This window comes from Equus asinus, chromosome 27 (assembly GCF_041296235.1).
Source record: "Equus asinus isolate D_3611 breed Donkey chromosome 27, EquAss-T2T_v2, whole genome shotgun sequence".
In the NCBI taxonomy this organism is placed as follows: domain Eukaryota; kingdom Metazoa; phylum Chordata; class Mammalia; order Perissodactyla; family Equidae; genus Equus; species Equus asinus.
In genome coordinates this window covers 183,229-202,796 of record NC_091816.1, presented here as the reverse complement: position 1 = coordinate 202,796, position 19,568 = coordinate 183,229, and the positions used below count along the sequence as shown (strand labels likewise).

The following is a 19,568-nucleotide window of genomic DNA, read 5'->3' as shown; positions in this document are numbered from 1 at the left end:
TTAACACATGAGTGTGTCGCACATACGCATTTATGAACAGTGTACTGACAGCCATTCTTCTCTGCCTTTCCCTCCAGAAAACCCGTTATGAAATGTACGTCAGCATTCTGAAAGAGGGAGGCAAGGAGCTCCTGAGGAACAGTGAAGGCGAGGCCGCGGGGCTGAAGAAGTCACATTCCAGCCCGTCGCTGAACCCAGACTCCTCTCCCGTCACTGCCAAGGTCAAGCGGAACGTGTCAGAGAGGAAAGATCACCGACCTGAAACAGCAAGCGTTAAGCAAAAAGTTACTTAGAATCCGCCTAGGACCAGGATGCTGGTCATGGGGAATAGAGTTTTTCAAGATCCTTCTGGTAAATCCATGAGTATATTTTAAAAAAAAAAGTCTGTGACTAAATGGTGCATTAGTAACCTTTTCTATTGTATATTTTTGTTAGTTTCTGTACAGATTGTCTCCTTGCTCTTGATTTCTTTGCTTTGATGATTTTTGCTACTTGGTAACTAATGCACCTTTTCTGTGAGGGGAGGGACCACGATTTCAGAATGAAAGCCGTCTCACTTCTCCTTTGGTTTTCTCTTGTTTGCACTCTACTCAGTTGTTTTATGTGTTCTCAAATCAGCTGTTATACTTTTTTTTAAGGTTAAAAAATTTAATCCATTGTGAAACCCTTAACTGGACAAACTTTGTAGTTTAGTGAATTCTAGCCGGAGTTAATAGAAACCTTTATATGTGAAATCTTGCCCGGTCACAGAGGTGGAACCGAGCACTCACAGAGGTTCAGCCGAGAATTACAGTTCTGGGAGTCCAGAGGCCCGCGGGGGTGCAGCTCTACCTGCATCTTAGCGCTTCTGTTGAGGTCGGACCCTGCTGGAAGCAGGCAGAGGGGGTGTGAAGGTCGCAGGACAGGGAGCTCAGGAAGCACTAGCTTGCCAGAAGTGTCGACTCCCTTTCAGCCAAGCAAGGGAAGAGGAAGTGGAATCTTTTCGCTGTTGAAGGTTGCCAGGAAGATGACAGCACGTTCCTGTGGTTCTGTCTAGGACCGTGGGGGCTGCACCAGTGGGCATGTGTGTGGCCTGCAGGAAATTGTCCCCTTGCTCCCACAGGGTCTGGACCAGGGATGCGGACTCCTTCCTGTTGTCACACCCTGCCATCCAGGAATTAGATTCTTTTCTATGTTATATAGGCATGGTGTTATCTCCTGGCTGTAAGAATATTGGGGTCTTCCTAATGCAATAATGTGGGAAAAGGACCCCCTTTTGTTCTTTTCCTAAAGAAAACAAAATAAGAAAGGAAAAAGTAGCTGCAGTTGCCGGCAACGGAATATTGATTCTTTAAAATCAACTTGAAAGTAAAAAATAGTCTGAATGAATTATGGTTGGAAAACTGAGGAATCTGCTGTTGCATATGCAAAGTTACTTAATTTACTCTTATCTCAGCCTCTTTGATAGCCACTTGACTTTGCTATTACTGAACTTTCTCCTAAAAATAGACACTTTATTTTAAATCATTTCTTTCTGTCTTCTCGAAATAGTTCTGTTAACCTTACAGTCACGAGCCTGTTGGAATGAGGTCCCTCTGGAATTCAGGGTGATAAACAGGACATTCTCTCGTGGAGGAAGACAAGAGTGAAAACTGAGCCCACGGTGAATTAGAACTTTCTGATTTTGAAACCTGTGAGCCTGAAATCTGTAATCCCCACAACTTCAGAACTATGGAATCACTTTGAATACTCTTTCCCTCCCATAGAAATTTCCTCTGTTCCACTCAGTTTATTAATTAAAGGTACTCTGACCAAAGAAGTAGGGACTCCGCATGAATAGCATGGTTCCAGCGAGTTAGAGAAGACCCACTGTTAAACCGTGGTAGTGTCTAGTGGGGTGGTGTTCTGACGCAGAGGGTTATCTATTAACATTTACTTCCTTCACCCGTATGAATGCCCATCTTTGCTGGTGCCCAGGAAAGAGAAAGGCCTCTCTGAGGTGGCAGCTGCTTGCTTTGTGATAAGTATTTTGCCTCACCTTTGAAAGACTCACTCTGACTCTCTGTCTTGTTAGGTAAAGGGATAGATTCAATTTATGTTTCAAAACAGAAGCAAACAGGGTAGTGGCCAATATGGCCCATGTACCTGATTCATTTTCGTAGCTTCTGACTAAATCCAAGATTTCCACAAGGGAATCATCTTTCTTCCTAGAATCTGAATAATCAGCCTGTTTGTTTTCTGCCTACATATATATCCTAAGCAGAGGGGAGAGAGGTACCTAGACTCTGTCATCTCTGAGCTTCAATAACTAAAGAAAAATAACCATCCCTGACTGGCTTGAACGTGTTGGCCCACAGTGTGAGTGTGTCTGTGTATAGAATGTCTCTGTGTATTTTACTTACAGTGTGTAATAGACATGGAATGGTACTTGTTACGTGTTGCTGACATTTAGAGTGGTTCTGAGATACTCGGCTAGCATCAGCACCACGACAGCCTTGTTCCCATTGTATGACTCTCTCATGCTAACGCAGGAGCCTCTGGCTGTGCTCGTAGATAGTGGGTAAGAGGGCACTTTGGAAGCTGTGGATACTCTCTTTCCATAGTTTATCTTTAAAAACAACTGCAAAGATTATTTTGAGAGCCAGGATCCCAGATAGCCCTGGCATGATATTGTCCATCTTTAGGTGATGGGCTGAGAACACTCTCTGAGCCCTCTGAAATGTTAGTGTCTGTTGTCAGTGTACTCAGCAGGCCAAGAGTTTATCCTATAGGAGGAAATGCCTCTGATGTGACTAGATTCTGAAAATCTTGCCCATAGCCAACCACATTTTCTTTTGTGGTAATTTCTTTCCTATGGTATCTGGTCAGAAGAAATTGAAGACGTTTCCTTCCACAGCCTGCTGCCCATTCACGGTACAGGGGAGTCACCTCCTCCTCTCCTTCCGAAGGGACGCCCCCTCCCCACGCCCACTCCTCACCCCAACCTCAGCACAGGAGCCTTGGGATTTCTCTCATGTGACAAATCATTATTCCTCTACACATTTATACACTTAACATTAATTTTTAGTATAGAAAATCTGATAGTCATCAAAATACCTTGGTAATAGTCTTGTTGCCAAACTGACCATGGAAGTGGCCCACGTGTCAGATCCGTGAGTGTCTCGGGGTTCGTTCTCCCACCTCACAGGCTGACTTTTCCAGGAGGTGTCAGGAATTCCTTGGTGGCAGTCAAAACTTAATTCCTAGCATGCAGAGTCCTTATTTTATTGCCAGGCCATACACATTATTCGAAGTGTGCTTTTTAAAAACATCATTTTGCTAAGTCTTAGTAATGCCTAATTAAACCAAGCAATACTTCTGTGCATTTTAGTTAGTCTCAATCAAACCAGCCCGTGGGAGAGTGCTGTGGTGGCGCTGTGTTCCGGCTGTGTGTAACCTTTTCTGTCGCTCTGAGGTAGGGAGGGTAGAAAGCAACTGTGTTAGGCCCTCCCTGCTCCTCTGACTGTTACAGTTCAGAAGACAAGCACTGCTTCCTAGTCAGAGTGCTAGGAGGGAATTCATTCTAGACTAGGAGGACTGGCTGGCTTTCCAGGGCCAGGCTAGGGGTGGTTCTGTGGCCAAACCGCAGAGCTTCTGAGGCTGGAGAAGGGTTTACGTCACCACCAGCAGGGAGGCCCTTTGCCGCCTAGGCGCAGTTACACGGTTTCACTGGTCCTGCCCGCTGCCCCCGCTGTCAGGCAAAGGGCCCGGGACAGCGTTCTTCGCTAAGGCAGGGCCTGCTGTCACGGTGAGCCAGCAGTGTCTCTCCTCTGCCTTTATCCTCGGTCATAGACAGTTGAAAGAAAACCGACCTTAAGGAAGTTTCTCCGTGGTCTTACCATCAAGGCTTTCTTGTGTTTAGTTAGTTGTCCTTGGGATTTGAGCTCCTTTGGCATTTTTCCTTGTAGTCATCAGTTAGCTTTGTTAAACCTCAATTCACAGGGAGCATTTTAGCCTTGTAGGTCCAGTCTCTGTAGTTTAGCTCTTATGGACCTGGTCAAATTTCAGCAGGTTGGTGGCCACCTTGCTTAATTTCAGCCCCGAATAGTCCCTTCTTCACTTTTCAAATGACAGAATTTTTTCCAACTGTAAAATTAGCTCTGTTAAACAAAGAACCCAAGTGGCATGCTAGGACTTGTGAAAAGTGGAGCCTGCTCTGTGGCTAACAGTGCGGCTGTGGGTTTGAATAGCATCTGCTTTTCTCGCAGAGCATCTGTTATTCTGACAGAAAAGGGTCGGTCAGCTGTGCGGGCAGATGAGCCTCTGGGCCCACCTTGCTCCAAAGCTCCCTGGCTGGCTGTTCTCCCAGGCCAGGCCACTCGTCTGCCCCAGCTCCGGCTTGTCACATCCTACACCATCAAGTCGTCCAGAGGACGGCAGAGATCATAGTTCACCACAAAATAATCCCCACAGGTGACAGAGCAGTGCTTTTCATTGCCTCTCTCAGATTCCTTTCAAACTTCGCACTCTGAAAAGGAGGGCTGAAGTCCAAAGTCATTGGCATTCTCCTTTTGTACCTACAGTATCCGAAACCGAGTGGGCAGCCTTCTGCTGAGGACAGGAGCTGGCCCTTTGCATGCAGGGAGAATTTCTTCAATAGGGAGAATGTCAGGAAATACTTGAATCTGCATGACGGTTGTTGACTTGAATGCAACAGCAAGAAAATATTGCAAGTATCTGTATATACAGTAGGTTTCCTTAAGTCTCTTTGGCTCATCCTTTGTAATTTATCTGTGTATCGGTAGTATTGCAGACCTTTCGAGAATATTCATATAGATAGTATGTCAGACATCAAAGAAAATGCCTTCTGTCACCTGCCAATGTTGTACTGTGGGTATTTATAGTTGTATGTATATGTATCAATGTGTAGATTGTCTATCAGTATATGGTATATGTATATCAAATTTATTTTTGTTCTAATAACCAGTGTGATATGAAAAGTAAAAACCTCATAGGATTGAGTATATAATGCAGTTATTGGGAGTATATATAATGGTACTGTTTTATTAAACTTAAATTCAAATGATATTTTCATTAAATTTTTTTAATAATAATATTTTATGCTAGAAAATTCCATCTTTGAGCTTTGAGTCACCAGGGCAACAATGATCTGCACTAACTTTGGGCAACTATTTCAATGTACTGTGTATAGTAAGGTAGCTCATTATAATTTGGGATACACAGAACGAAGAAGAAAAACAGGCAGCCTGTGCAGCCTTAGCAGCTTCAGTATTCAGAGCACTCAAAGTCAAATGGACAATTTGGGGCTTATTACAAAGTGTGATGCTTTAAAGCACACGTTCTTTATTGTTGTAATTAGTCCAGAAAAATAGCTTTCCGAAGAGTTAAGTCAGTACCCACCGTTTCATTTATGGACCTGCGTCTACTTTCCAGTGAGTCAAGCCCCTCTCCGGGCGCCGCATGCTTACCCTCTTTACTGGGAAGAAATATTGCAGTGTACAGTATGTCAGGGCTCCCACACCGGGGCACTGCATTCTAGGTGTGCAGTTGCACAAATTACCCTCTGGTGTCACAAGTAAAAGAACTTAGGACAGGCTGTGGACCAGGTTCAACCTTTATTTAATATTTTCATATTTAGGTCTCTTTTCCTGCCTCTCCCCAAAGAAGAGCCACTGGCCTTAGTAGTTTGAGCTTACTGCTTATCTTACAGCGTGTAAATAGATAACTAGGGATTAAAGTTCTGCTGGCCAGCATGTTTGGTGTATTTAAAGCAGCACTGCGTGTGTGTGTGAGTGACGGGGTGAGTGCCGTGCGTTTGTGTAAACAGGCTGCCTCGTGTTCTCAGTGTCTGACTCAGAGAGCTGGACTGCGAGCAGGCCAGTCCACAGCTCCAGGCTGCAGTGGGGTGTTGGTAGTTACACTCGAGTTTTTATATTAGCTCTAGAGTCTCAAAGTATTTTTCCAAATATCTCATATTTCCTAACTTGTTCTTGACGTGCAGTGCACTGGCTCTGTGACTGACGAGCAGGGTCTTTGTTTTGCAAGAATGTGTTTCCTTCTAAGAATTATAGTGATTTGCAAAAACATCCATTTGATTCAGAAATCATTTACAAAAGGAGTAGCAAAAATAAGTTTTATTTTGGGCCTTAATCATTTGAAATGTTTGAACTTTAATATAAAGCCATGTAGGTTATAAAGCCAGGTAACCATGTGGCATGGATAGTAATGTCCACTCTGTAGAGAGGACATATGCACATTGATTGTTTATGACATTAGGATACTTTTTTGTTTGTTTAAAGATTGGCACCTGAGCTAACATCTGTTGCCAATCTTTTTTTTTTTCCTTCTTCTCCTTCCCAAAGCCCCCCAGTAGTTAGTTGTATACTCTAGTTGTGGGTCCTTCTGGTTGTGGCATGTGGGACGCCGCCTCAGCATGGCCTGATGAGCAGGGCCATGTCCGCGCCCAGGATCTGAACCCGTGAAACCCTGGGCCGCAGAAGCTGAGCACGAAAACTTAACCACTCGGCCACAGGGCCGGCCCCTAGAATACTTTTTTTAAGCTCTAACAAGAGTAATTAGACCACAGTGAGGTCAGGGGTGGGAGTGTGTGAGCTAGTTGCCTCCATTTGGGGCAGACATGCAGGTGGTCAGTCCTCTGCTTCTGAGAGATTTGGAACCAGTTTACTGTCCCCTTAGGTGCATAAGGGAAAGGTTCACACATCTGGGGCCTCTCGTGTGTGTACATACGCTTGCACACCTGTACACATAGTGTTTGAAGTTACACAAACTTAAGACACAAAGGGCCAGAGTGTTGCACAGAGGTGATAAACAAAGGGGGTGGAACCTGCCTCAGAGGGGTGTTGCGGGGCCAGGGAGGAGGCTGAGCGCTGGTGCCTGACTTGGAGATGCATGCATTTTTAACAAATAAGTGAGGGCATACAGAGCACATCCTTTCTGGTGGACACCAATTGGCAGCTTTCTGGTAATTCACGAGCAGCAGCTCTCCAGCATCCCACAGTGACCTGGGGAAGTTCCAGAAGGCTGGTGTGCGCCATTTCCAGGGTGGCATTGCCACTTGCTCCGGAAGCCCTCCCCAGGGGAGCTCTCGAGCCGTGCTGGTGGAGAGCGCAGACTGGAGCATGCTCAACAGTTAAGCCCTTCCCATCAGCAACAACAGTGAGGCTGGAAATGGGAGGGCACTGAGCTCAAATGTCTTTCCCTTTGCAGGGGAGAGAGCTAAGCTCTCACTAATGGTGTTCTTCAAATAAGCACCTTCACTTCAATTCCTGAAAATGATGGTTGATGAGAGAATTTGAGTTTGACGCACTATTTCCCCGTGAGTGAGTCTTCAGTCCTCCCAGGAGAGCCCAGCCACAGAGCCCAGGGCAGCACTGCCGGCTGGCGACTCCTCGCCCCGCCCCTGAGTGCCCGGCCCGCAGAGGGGCATGTTTCCTCTCTGCACAGGGGAGCTTCTCCCTCCCCTGCCACTCCACTCGGCCTTCTGCTGAGCAGCAAGCACATCTGGGTTTCACATGCTACTTCCCCAGCTTTGGGAATCCAGCCATCCTAAGGGTTGACCCTGCAGAGGCGAGACATCAATGCTGAGAATGACCGAGTCACTGGAGGTGACACATGACAAAGGTAAAAAAGTTCCCTAACTGAAACCTAGACCATATATTTTGCCTTTGCAAGAAACAAGCCAGCATGCTGCTCTCCACCCGGGGACAGGGATGGGGATGTGCTCGCTGTAGCGCCCAGACCTCTGGAAGTGCACGCCATTTCATTTCCGTGGGAAGGTGAGGGCCCACTCAACTTAGCGCCTAGCAGTTCTGCTCAGCCTGGATGGGAGCTGTGGGCGCAGGCCTCAGGGCCTCCCTGCGCTCTCTGCTACCTCCAGTTTCAGGGGCCCGTTTCTGGAACAGAAATCTACACAAGTGGAGAGGCGGCATGTCAGCCTCGGTTACTATAGCACAGGCAGTGGTGTGTATCCTTTCATAGGAAACAAGCTGTTAACGTTCAAACCTGTTATCTGGGTTCTGTTTACCGTGGCTCAAACTAATGCCAGTGTGGACCATTCTTTACCTTCGGAGTCTTCTCTACCAATCCCTTCAGTTTCATTGCAGTCCTGGTGCCAGATGTCCCTGCAAACTGTGAAAGCAATTAGCAACAAACTAGCGGCCTCGTCCTTTCCAGTGGCCACACTGTCAGCACTGACAGACTTGAGTAAGCTAGTGGTACCGAATCACGTACTGGAGACCTGTTCCTCATTGTCACCCACCAGATTTGAGAAATGCCATCTCCTAGAAAGTCGTGGCATTTATGGTGGTCATCTTTTGAATGGAACAGTAATTTATGTGGATATTGTTAAAGTGTTTAAAGAAGATTTTGAAAATTAAGTTTACATTTTACAGTTGCTTTATTTTTTATTAACATAGTTGTATATAAATATCATCCTATCTCACCGTTACTGAAGTAAACCTAAACCGTGTCGACAAGCGAGTCACTGATGCGCACAGAAGCCGCGACCCGTGTAGTACATCTCTGCTGTGCAAACGTTCGTGAATGGAACTGCACCTGTGTTTTTATAAGTTGGGGATCATTTGTTGTTTTACAACAACAAAATTTACTGCATTTAAGTGGTTTTTATGTAATAGAAATCATGCAAAATAGTGAAGGATTTAAAATATGTGTATGATATACGTAAATGTACAAACTTTAGAAAGAAATAAATCCAACAAGTTTCAATCATTTGGGAGAACGTTGTTTGTTCATTTAAGCAACTAGAATACTACCTTTAAAAATCAAGGCAACACGACATACCCCTCTTCCATAAAAGGTCAGCCGCAAGTCCCACAGTGAGAGATTGGGCTGGGTAATTGATTAAGGTGGTGAGAAGGTCAGATTGTTACCTCTGACTCACCTGCAGAGACCAGAGGCCCACTGTCCTCACCAGGGGGCTCTGAGCAGGGGCAGAACGCACGTTTTGGAGTAATTTCCAGAATCCATTTGCATTCCCATTTAACACATATCAAGGCAGGGGGACCAGGAGTCATTTATTGCCCTGAAATACAAATACTGCTCACTGCTTCGTGGTGCCTGGTGTATATACTTGTATTCTCATAACCAAGCTCACTGTTGAAATACTATCTGTTGACTTGGAAGATTAAAAAATAAAATTCCACCCTAATCATTTAACTTCTGAATACTGAGGAGGATGTCTTATGTTTGGGGGTTTGGGCTTTTGAAGCAAGGTCACTGGTTACGTCCTCCTAAACATAAATGAAACTGTTGCCCGGCAGAGGTCAAAACCATTCTGATGCGTAAAGCTCAGAGAAATAAACGGCTGGGGGTGGGGAAAGGGGAGAGAGGTCCCTTGGCTTCCACTCAAATTTCCTATTTTGAAAGTGAATCTCAAACATGAATCCTCTTATACGAATAGTGAATGATATTGTACACCTGAAACTAAAAGTGTTATATATCAATTATATCTCAGTTAAAAAAAAAATGAATCCTCGTAGCCCAGCTGTCCGTCCTCCGGACATAGTTTTGTGTACATTGTCATACTCTGATTGGTGCACAATCAATATTAGAACCAAAGGAACAAGAGAGATCATTTGTAAAAGATGAACACTCATGAGAGGAAACTAAAACCCAGGGCAAATTAAGATATTGTAATGAAAAACTAGCAACTCTAAGCGATGGCTCCTCTCTAGATTAAATCTATCCCACAGTGCTGAGATTTACCAATGAGACTGCTGAATCACTGTCAAATTTTACCGAAAAATTGTAAGCAGTAGGAAGTACTGGAGACAGGCAAATATCTTTCTAATATGAGAGAAGATTGTGAGTTCTGGATGCTGGAGACCATTGAGCTTGATAATAATTCTCAGCATAGTTTTAGAGAGAAGAATAAGGGAAACAGGCATTACTGGAAGCCAGCATGGGTTTCCAAAACAAACCATTTCAGACTATGTTCATTTCCCATTTTGTTAGAGTAGGTAGATTTAAAAAATGCGGTAGACGGAATATCTGAGCCATAAAGAATTTAACAGGGTCTTTAAAGAAATATCTGTGGGCAAAATGGAGAAATATGGTTCAGATGTTAGCACAGGTGGCGGGCGTGCAGCCACTTGCACGTGCTGATCACAGCGTACATTCAACCTGGAAGAGCGTCCTGCCGCGAAGCTCACCTTTTGGCCCCATCTGTTCAACATTTTAATTAATAACTGAAGCTGCAAACGGCGAGTTTATTAAAAATGTGTGGCATAAAGCTAGGAGAAAATGATTATACTAAATGACAGAATCAGGATTCCAAAAAAATCTCAGGCAGAGAAATGAAGCAAATTAATGTTAAGACGTAAGAGTTTAAATTTTACACTTGAGCTATAAAAAATAAAAGAATTATACGAGGTCAAGGCAGGACCTTGTGCACGCACACAGAGAAGAAAGCCTGTGGCGTCATCCACAGCCAGCCCAGTGAGAGCGCACAGTGACTTTGCCACCAAAGCACGGGTGCCATCTCAGGTCCACTCTATGTAAGGTAAGAACTGTTTCTAAGACAAGAGAGGTGGTGACACTGCCCTGCACTCATGAGGCTGCATCTGGATAAACTGCCTTGAGACTTGGGATGTAAACAAGCCAGAGAGTTTGCAAAAGCAGCCGTCAGGATGGCAAAAAAAAAAAAAAAAAAGATATATATATATATATATATATATGAACAAGGAAAGGAAAGGAATACGGGAAATGGATGAACTGGGGACGAGTAACCCGTGACAGAACCAGGGAAGACTGGTTTTAAATGTAGGCGAGTCTTACGTGGAACGGAAGTGAGAACTGCGCTGTAGCATCTAGGGGTTTAACTAGGGCCGGGTATTGGAACCTACAAGAAGTGACACAGCGGCCCAGCAGGCGGGAGAGCCCTCCACCCAAAGCTGGCCGTGGCCCACTAGTCCTCTGCCGATAGAGTAGTTCAGACGCGGGCTGCACCATTGCTGGGGGGGGGGGGGGGGGGTCGGGGGGTGTGGGGGCAATACTGAGGAACAAGGGAAGCCTCGGGCGGGTCGCCGGATTGGGATTGTACTAACATAGACTGTATTCTTAAAGTACACACCAAGCACTCAGGCGCCTGGCACTGTGCTCGCTGCTTAGCGTGGGCCCTCGTGTTCCGTCTTTCGTGACCCCGCCACAGGCACTCCGCTGTCCCGGCGCATCAGGCGCGTCTCCTCGGATCCGGGCGTGTGCAGACGCGCGTCCCTCTTGCACCGCAGAAGTCCCAGCTCCAACCCCGCTTTTCTTGTCGGCCTCACGTTGGAGACGCAGCGACCACTGGCGGGAGCAGGAATGCGTGTGTGTCGCCCGGGAGGAACTGGCGGAAAAATAGCCCTTTTAGCGCCACATGAGAATCACGTGGATTTAAAAACCCAAATGCCGGGGCCCCACCCAAGAATTCTGATTGAACTGGCTTGCGTTGGGGCTGAGGTAGCGGAGGTTTTAAAGCCCCCCCAGGTGACTCGAAGGAGCGGCCAGGCTTGAGAACCCCTCCTCAGAACCCGGCAGCGCAGGGGCTGCGGCCTGTCCTCGGCGCCTGGGGCCTGCAGACCCTCAGGCCCCCAGACCCGGAGCGCAGGGTCCTGCGGTGTGGCCGCATCCTCCGAGGCCGTGGGGAGCGCCCGTGCCCGCCGCCCGTGGCGCTGCGCCGGAGCGAGGACCGCTGCCCTGGGGGCCGGGGGCTGCAGAGGCCCTTCCTGCGCGCAGGGGGCGGCGCGTGCGCCCTGACGGTCCTGTGCTCCGGGCCGCCCCTTGTCCCCGGCACCTCTAGCCGTGCTGCTGCAGGGCGACCGGGTGGTGACCGCTGTGCGCTGAGATGCGACGCGCCGGCCAGGGAGCCGCCGCCTGGCCCCGGCTCCTCGCCGGCTCTCAGGCGCCCTTCCCCAACGGGAGCGCCAGCTCCGTCCGAAGCCACCGCGGAGTTCCGGCCACGCCGCTGAGATCTGCGAGGTGGCCGTGGCCCGGAGCACGTGCAGGGAGCTCCCCCCCGGTGCTCTCGCGGGACTCCACTGCCTAGAAGATGCAGGAGGCCCAGTCACGTGTCCACTGCCGATAAATGACACTCCTTGAGTCTAAGTGTCCGCGCGACGTGGGGGACATGCCTAGGCTATAAAACGTCCTCGTTGTTTATCTGAAGTTCAGATGCACTGAGCCGCCCGTAATTTATCTGGTCGCCCTACCCAAGAGGTCCTTTTTGGATAGAATTTCCTCACTGAATTTACAGTTTCTTGGCCAGAAAGATCTCGTCAATATCTTTGGCTTAATCAGACTCACGGAAGAGCACTCTCACTGACCAATCGTAGGGATGGCAGAGGAAAGCCAAATGCCAACTCATTATGTGTGAATAAAAACCATCATGTGGTCTGGAATGGTGGTGGTGTGGTGGCAAACATTTTCTCCCGTGGGCAGAGCTACAGCGGAAGGTAAATCATAATCTGAATTTTGCTTAGCTCCTCAAAGGCAGAATACTACCTTGCTCCAGCACTCGAGGTACTGTGCTGTGCAACTGCGCCCCCAGCAGCTGTTTAAGCGCTAAAGGTCCCATGGAACCGGCGGAGGCGCTGGGACCCTGGGGGCTCCCGCTGCGCCCCCGCACCAGGACGGGATGGCCTGTGCGCTGTACCTGCGGGGGGCCTCTTCCGGTGCGGTTGTGGGGGAGGCTGGGCGGGCCCTGCTAAACATGCGTGGCCTGTAGTGCTGACCTCTGCCCACAGAGCAAGTGGTTAAGAGCGGGAATTCTGGAGTCCAGGGGAGCTGCCTGTCACTGCCCCCTCCGCCACTTCCTGGTATAAATTACCTCATCTCTCTGTTCCTGCTTCCACACTTTAAAAAGGTAAATAGAGATGATGTCACCAACATGGTGGAGTGAGTAGTCTTCTTTGTCTCTCCCCCTTGGAATCTACAACTAATTGGACATTCATCGGTCAACAAAGGATATCCATATAGCATCTCAGGACGCCTGAGAAACCTGTGCTGCTATACACCCGAAGGTGGACAGACTTCCCCCCCAACCCCAGGAAGTGGAGACAGGTGAAAACTCTCTGATCCCCGACCCCCGGACAGCCTAGTACCTGCAAGCACCTTTCTTCCAGCGGACACACTCATAGCATCGCCAGGCACCAAGGGTGGGCATGTGTGCCCACCGGCGGGGCAACGGAAACAGGTGACTACAGCCCTACCAAAGCTCCCCCGTGATTGCCCCTAAGCCTGGGGGGAAAATCCACAGTCACAAGCAGAAACGGGCAAAGCCTCTACTCCTTGTTAGCAGAGAGGCCCCGCCCAGCATTCAGAATGCTGGGAGGCTCTGGGACTCACGAACTCCAGCAGAGTCCCAGAGGGGGCAAGGGACACCCAGTGAGCCCGTGTGAGTGGGCGGCGGCAGGCTGGAGTCCCAGCAAGCCTGCTCCGTGGTCCAGGGGGGAAATCCACAGTCCCACAGCAGCCACAGCGAAAGCCTCCGTGCAGCGTTAGTGGAGAGGCCCCAACCAGCAATCACAAGTCTGGAAGGCCCTGGGGCAGAAGTAACACAGCTGGGTGAGCTAACCACAGACTGCAGTAGATACCCATAGCACTGCTGTGGCCCATAGTGGACAAGTGAGATCTTGCAGGCCCTGACAGTGACAGAGCTGTGAATATAGGTGATCCTGCTCCCAGCCACTGGGAAAGCCCATAACACCGCAGCAGACCATAAGGAGGGAGCACATCTAGGTGGTGTGCAACAATAGGCACCAGCAGCCTGAGGCCCCCTTGAGATTGTCCCCAACCTGACAAGAGATGCCACAGGACCACTGTAACTACAAGGAGGGGCCCAGGTCTGGTCAGCAACAGCTGACAGGGTTCCTGGTTGGTGCAGATTAAACAACTGCTCCTCCCCCCACCCACCAGTAGAAGCAAGTGGAAGCAGTAACTGAACTCTATCTCTATGTGGAGGAACAAATCCATGCCATAAAGCAGTATGAAAAAATATATTAAATCTCCAGAACAGAAGGAAAATTACAAGTACCCAGAAAATAATCCCAAAGACAGTGAAATCTATAACCTAAGTGACAATGAATTTAAAACATCCATTATTTAAAAACTCAATGAGTTAAAAGAGAATACTGATAGACAACTCAACGAGTTCAGGAGCTATGTCACAAAAGAGCTTGATACTATAAAGAAGAACCAATCAGAAATACTGGAGATGAAGAACACAATGGAGGAGATTAAGAAAAATCTGGACTCTCTGAACAGTAGGGTCAATAATATGGAGGACAGAATTAGCAATTTGGAGGATAGGAATATAGAAATGCTGCAGACAGAGGAGGAAAGAGAACTAAGACTAAAAGAAATGAAGAAACTCTCTGAGAATTATCTGACTCAATTAGGAGATGCAACATAAGGATTATAGGTATCCCAGAGGGAGAAGAGAAGGAGAAGGGGGCAGAAAACCTGTTCAAAGAAATAATGGCTGAGAACTTGCCAAACCTGGGGAGAGAGATGGAACTCCATGTGACAGAAGTCAATAGATCTCCAAACTTTATCAGTGTAAAAAGACCAACCCCAAGGCATATAGTAGTGAAGCTGGCAAAAGTCAATGACAAAGAGAAAATACTAGGGGCAGCCAGGCAGAAGATAATAACCTACAAAGGAACCCCCATAAGGCTGTCAGCAGATTTCTCAGCAGATACCTTACAGGCTAGAAGACAGTGGAATGATATATTCAAAACTCTGCAGGACAAAAACTTGCAGCCAAGAATACTCTACCCAGCGAAAATATCCTTCAAATATGATGGAGAAATAAAAACTTTCCCAGGTAGGGGCCGGCTCCGTGGCTGAGTGGTTAAGTTTGCACGCTCTGCTGCAGCGGCCCAGGGTTCAGATCCTGGGCATGGACATGGCACCGCTCGCCAGGCCATGTTGAAGCAGCGTCCCACATCCCACAAGTAGAAGAACCTGCAACTAAGATATACAACTATGTAGCGGGGCGGTGGGGGAGGGTTTGGGAAATAAAGCAGAAACGAAAAAAGAAAATATTGGCAACAGTTGTTAGCCCAGGTGCCAATCCTTAAAAGAACAAAAACAAACAAACAAAAAAAACTTTCCCAGGTAAACAAAAGATAAGGGAGTTCATTGCCACAAGACCTCCTCTTCAAGAAATGCTCAGGAAGACCCTCAGACCTGAAAAAACAAAAAAAGGAAAGGGGTTACAAAACCCAGAGCAAAGGAGATAAGTAGAAGGACAATAACAGAAAGTAGCAGCTCTCCATCAGAACAGGTTAGCAAAAGTTAAGTATGACATTAAAGATAAAAGGAAGTGAAACACCAAGAATAAATACAATCTTGTCATTTTAACCATAAACTCACAACACAAGAAGGAAGAGAAAAGAAAAAATCTGACAATAACAACATAGAAGGGGAAGAGAAAAGGGATGGAACGTTTTATTTAAGGAAATAAGAGGCTATCAGAAAATGGACTATCTCATCTATGAGATGTTTTATACAAACCACCTGGTAACCACTAAACAAATAACAAGAATAAAGACACAAATTACGAATAAGAAGAAAGCCAATATAGAAATTTACCTACCTGAATTAGTACTCCAAAAATCATGGGACGAGAAACAAAGGAAATGCAAAAGAACTGGAAAACAAGTGATAAAATGGCAGCAGTAGGCCCCCACATTTCAATAGTCACTCTAAATGTAAATGGATTGAACTCTCCAATCAAAAGACAGAGAGTGGCAGGATGGATTAAACAACAAGACCCAACAATATGCTGCCTCCAGAAAACACACCTCAGCCCCAAAGACAAACACAGACTCAGAGTGAAGGGATGGAAGACAATACTCCAAGCTAATAATGAACGTAAGAAAGCAGGTGTCACCATACTTATATCAGACAAAGTAGACTTCAAAGCAAAACACATAAAGAAAGACAAAGAGGGGCAGTTTATTATGATAAAAGGGACTCTCCACCAAGATGACATAACACTTATAAATATATAAGCACCCAACACAGGAGCACCAAAATTTGTAAAGCAACTATTAACAAAACTGAAAGGAGACATCAACAGCAATACAATAATAGTAGGGGACCTCAACACCCCATTAACACCAATGGATAGATCATCCAGACAGAAAGTCAACAAGGAAATTATAGAATTAAATGAAAAATTAGACCAGATGGACTTAATAGATATATATAGAACACTCCATCCAAAAACAGCAGGTTACACATTCTTCTCAAGTGCACATGGAACATTCTCAAGGATTGACCATATCTTGGGAAACAAAGCAAGCATCAATAAATTCAAGAGGGTTGAAATAATATTGAGCATCTTTTCTGATGATAATGCTATGAAACTAGAAATCAACTACAGGAATAAAGCTGGGAAAGGGGCAAAAATGTGGAGACAATAACATGCTACGGAACAAACAATGGATTATTGAAGAAATTAAAGAAGAAATCAAATATTATCTGGAGACAAATGAAAATGAAAACATGCCATACCAACTCACTTGGGATGCAGCAAAAGTAGTCCTAAGAGGGAAATTCATTGCAATACAGGCTCACCTCAAAAAAAACAAGAAAAATCTCAGATAAGCAACCTCAAATGACACCTAACAGAATTAGAAAAAGAAGAACAAACAAAGCCCAAAGTCAATAGAAGGAGGGAAATAATAAAAATTGGAGCAGAAATAAATGATATTGAAACAAAAAAGACAGTAGAAAGGATCAATGAAACAAAGGGTTGGTTCTTTGAAAAAATTAACAAAATTGACAAACCCTTAGCCAGACTCACTAAGAAAAAAAGAGGGAAGACTCAAATAAATAAAATTAGAAATGAGAGAGGAGAAATCACAATGGATACCACAGAAATACAAAGGATCATAAGAGAATACTATGAAAAACTATATGCCAACAAAGTGGACAACCTAGAAGAAATGGATAAATTCCTAGACTCTTACAACCTTCCAAAACTGAAGCAGGAATAAATAGAGAATCTGAATAGACTGATCACAAGTAAAGAAATTGAAACAGTAATCAAAAACCTCCCCAAAAATAAAAGTCCAGGACCAGACGGCTTCTCTGGAGAATTCTACCAAACATTCAAAGCAGATTTAATACCTATCCTTCTCAAACTGTTCCAGAAAATTGAGGAAGATGCAGCACTCCCTAGCACATTCTGTGCAGCCAACATCACTCTGATCCCAAAACCTGACACGGACAACACAAAGAAGGAAAACTACAGGCCAATATCACTGATGAACATAGATGCAAAAATCCTCAACACAATTTTGGCAAACCGAATACAGCAGTACATCAAAAAGATTATACACCATGATCAAGTGGGATTTATACCAGGGACACAGGGATGGTTCAACATCCACAAGTCAATCAACGTGATACACTACATTAACAAAATGAGAAACAAAAACCACATGATCATCTCAATAGATGCAGAGAAAGCATTCGACAAGATCCAACATCCATTTATGATAAAAACCCTCAATAAAATGGATATAGAAGGAAAGTACCTCAACATAATAAAGGCCATATATGACAAACCCACAGCCAACATCTTACTCAACAGACAAAAACTGAAAGCCAACCGTCTGAGAACAGGAACAAGACAAGGGTGCCCACTTTCACCACTCTTATTCAACATAGTACTGGAGGTGTTGGCCAGAGCAATTCAGCAGGAAAAAGAAATAAAAGGAATCCAAATAGGCAATGAAGAAGTAAAACTCTCACTGTTTGCAGATGACATGATCTTATATATAGAAAACCTCAAAGAATCCATAGGAAAACTATTAGAAATAATCAACAGCTACAGCAAAGTTGCAGGGTATAAAATCAACATACATAAATCAGTAGCATTTCTGTATGCTAACAATGAACTAACAGAAAAAGAACTCAAGAACTCAATTCCATTCACAATCACAACAAAAAGAATAAAATACCTTCGGATAAATTTAACCAAGGAAGTGAAAGATCTATACAACGAAAACTACAAGGCTTTCCTGAAAGAAATTGATGACGACACGAAGAGATAGACATTCCATGAACATGGGTTGGAAGAATAAACATAGTTAAAATGTCCATACTACCTAAAGGAATCTACGGATTCAATGCCATCCCAATCAGAATCCCAAAGACATTCTTTACAGAAATAGAACAAAGAATCCTAAAATTCATATGGGGCAAAAAAAGACCCCGAATTGCTAAAGCAATCCTGAGAAAAAAGAACAAAGCTGGAGGCATCACAATCCCTGACTTCAAAACATACTACAAAGCTACAGTAATCAAAACAGCATGGTACTGGCACAAAAACAGGTGCACAGATCAATGGAACAGAATTGAAAGCACAGAAATAAAACCACACATCTATGGACAGCTAATCTTCGACAAAGGAGCTAAGGGCCTACAATGAAGAAAAGAAAGTCTTTTCAACAAAGGGTGCTGGGAACACTGGACAGCCACATGTAAAAGAATGAAATTTGGCCATTCTTTTTCACCATTCACAAAAATAAACTCAAAATGGATCAGACACCTAAAGGTGAGACCTTAAACCATAGAAGAAAACGTAGGCAGTACACTCTTTGACATCAGTTCAAAAGAACATTTTTGGACACCATAACTCCTCAGACAAAGGAAACAATAGAAAGAATAAACAAATGGGACTTCATCAGACTAAAGAGCTTCTTCAAGGCAAGGGAAAACAGGATTGAAACAACAACAAAAAACACTAATTGGGAAAAAATATTTACAAGTTATTTATTCAACAAAGGGTTAATCTCCATAATATATAAAGAACTCACACAGCTCAACAACAAAAAATCAACCCAATCAAAAAATAGGCAGGGGACATGAACAGACATTTCTCCAAAGAAGATATACAGATGGCCAATAGACACATGAGAAGATGCTCATCATCACTAATCAGGGAAATGCAAATCAAAACTACACTAAGATATCACCTTACACCTGTTAGAATGGCAAAAATATCCAAAACCAAGAGTGACAAACATTGGAGAGGTTGTAGAGAAAAAGGAACCGTCATACACTGTTGGTGGGGATGCAAACTGGTGCAGCCACTATGGAAAACAGTATGGAGATTCCTCAAAAAGTTAAAAATAGAAATACCTTATGACCCAGCCATCCCACTACTGGGTATCTATCCAAAGAACTTGAAATCAGCAATTCCAAAGTCCCATGCACCCCTATGTTCATCGCAGCATTATTGACAATAGCCAAGACGTGGAAGCAACCTAAGTGCCCAGCAACTGATGATTGGATAAAGAAGATGTGTTATATATATACAATGGAATAATACTCAGCCATAAAAAAAGGATAAAATCATCCCATCCACAACAACATGGATGGACCTTGAGGGTATTATGTTGAGTGAAATAAGTCAGATAGAGAAAGACGAACTCTGTATGACTCCACTCATAGGTGGAAGTTAACATATAGACAAAGAGAACTGATTGGTGGTTACCAGGGAAAAGGGGGGGTGGGGGGAGGGCACAAAGGGGGAAGTGGTGTACCCACAACAT

At 45.2% G+C, this 19,568-nt stretch overlaps 1 protein-coding gene across 28 annotated transcripts in view; it reads left to right on the top strand.

The window, feature by feature from the left end:
- The window catches only part of PSD3 (pleckstrin and Sec7 domain containing 3), a 655,493-nt gene extending 646,766 nt beyond the window's left edge, over nt 1-8,727 (top strand). For all 28 annotated transcript variants that reach the window (XR_011498768.1, XM_070499774.1, XM_044751008.2 and 25 more), the window contains one exon: nt 78-8,727. Coding sequence is in view for 27 of the 28 variants with exons in the window: in XM_070499774.1 (XP_070355875.1) it covers nt 78-293 (216 nt within the window). In the remaining variant the exon portion in view is untranslated. The remainder of the gene's footprint in view (nt 1-77) is intronic.
- Nucleotides 8,728-19,568: the final 10,841 nt, after the last annotated feature.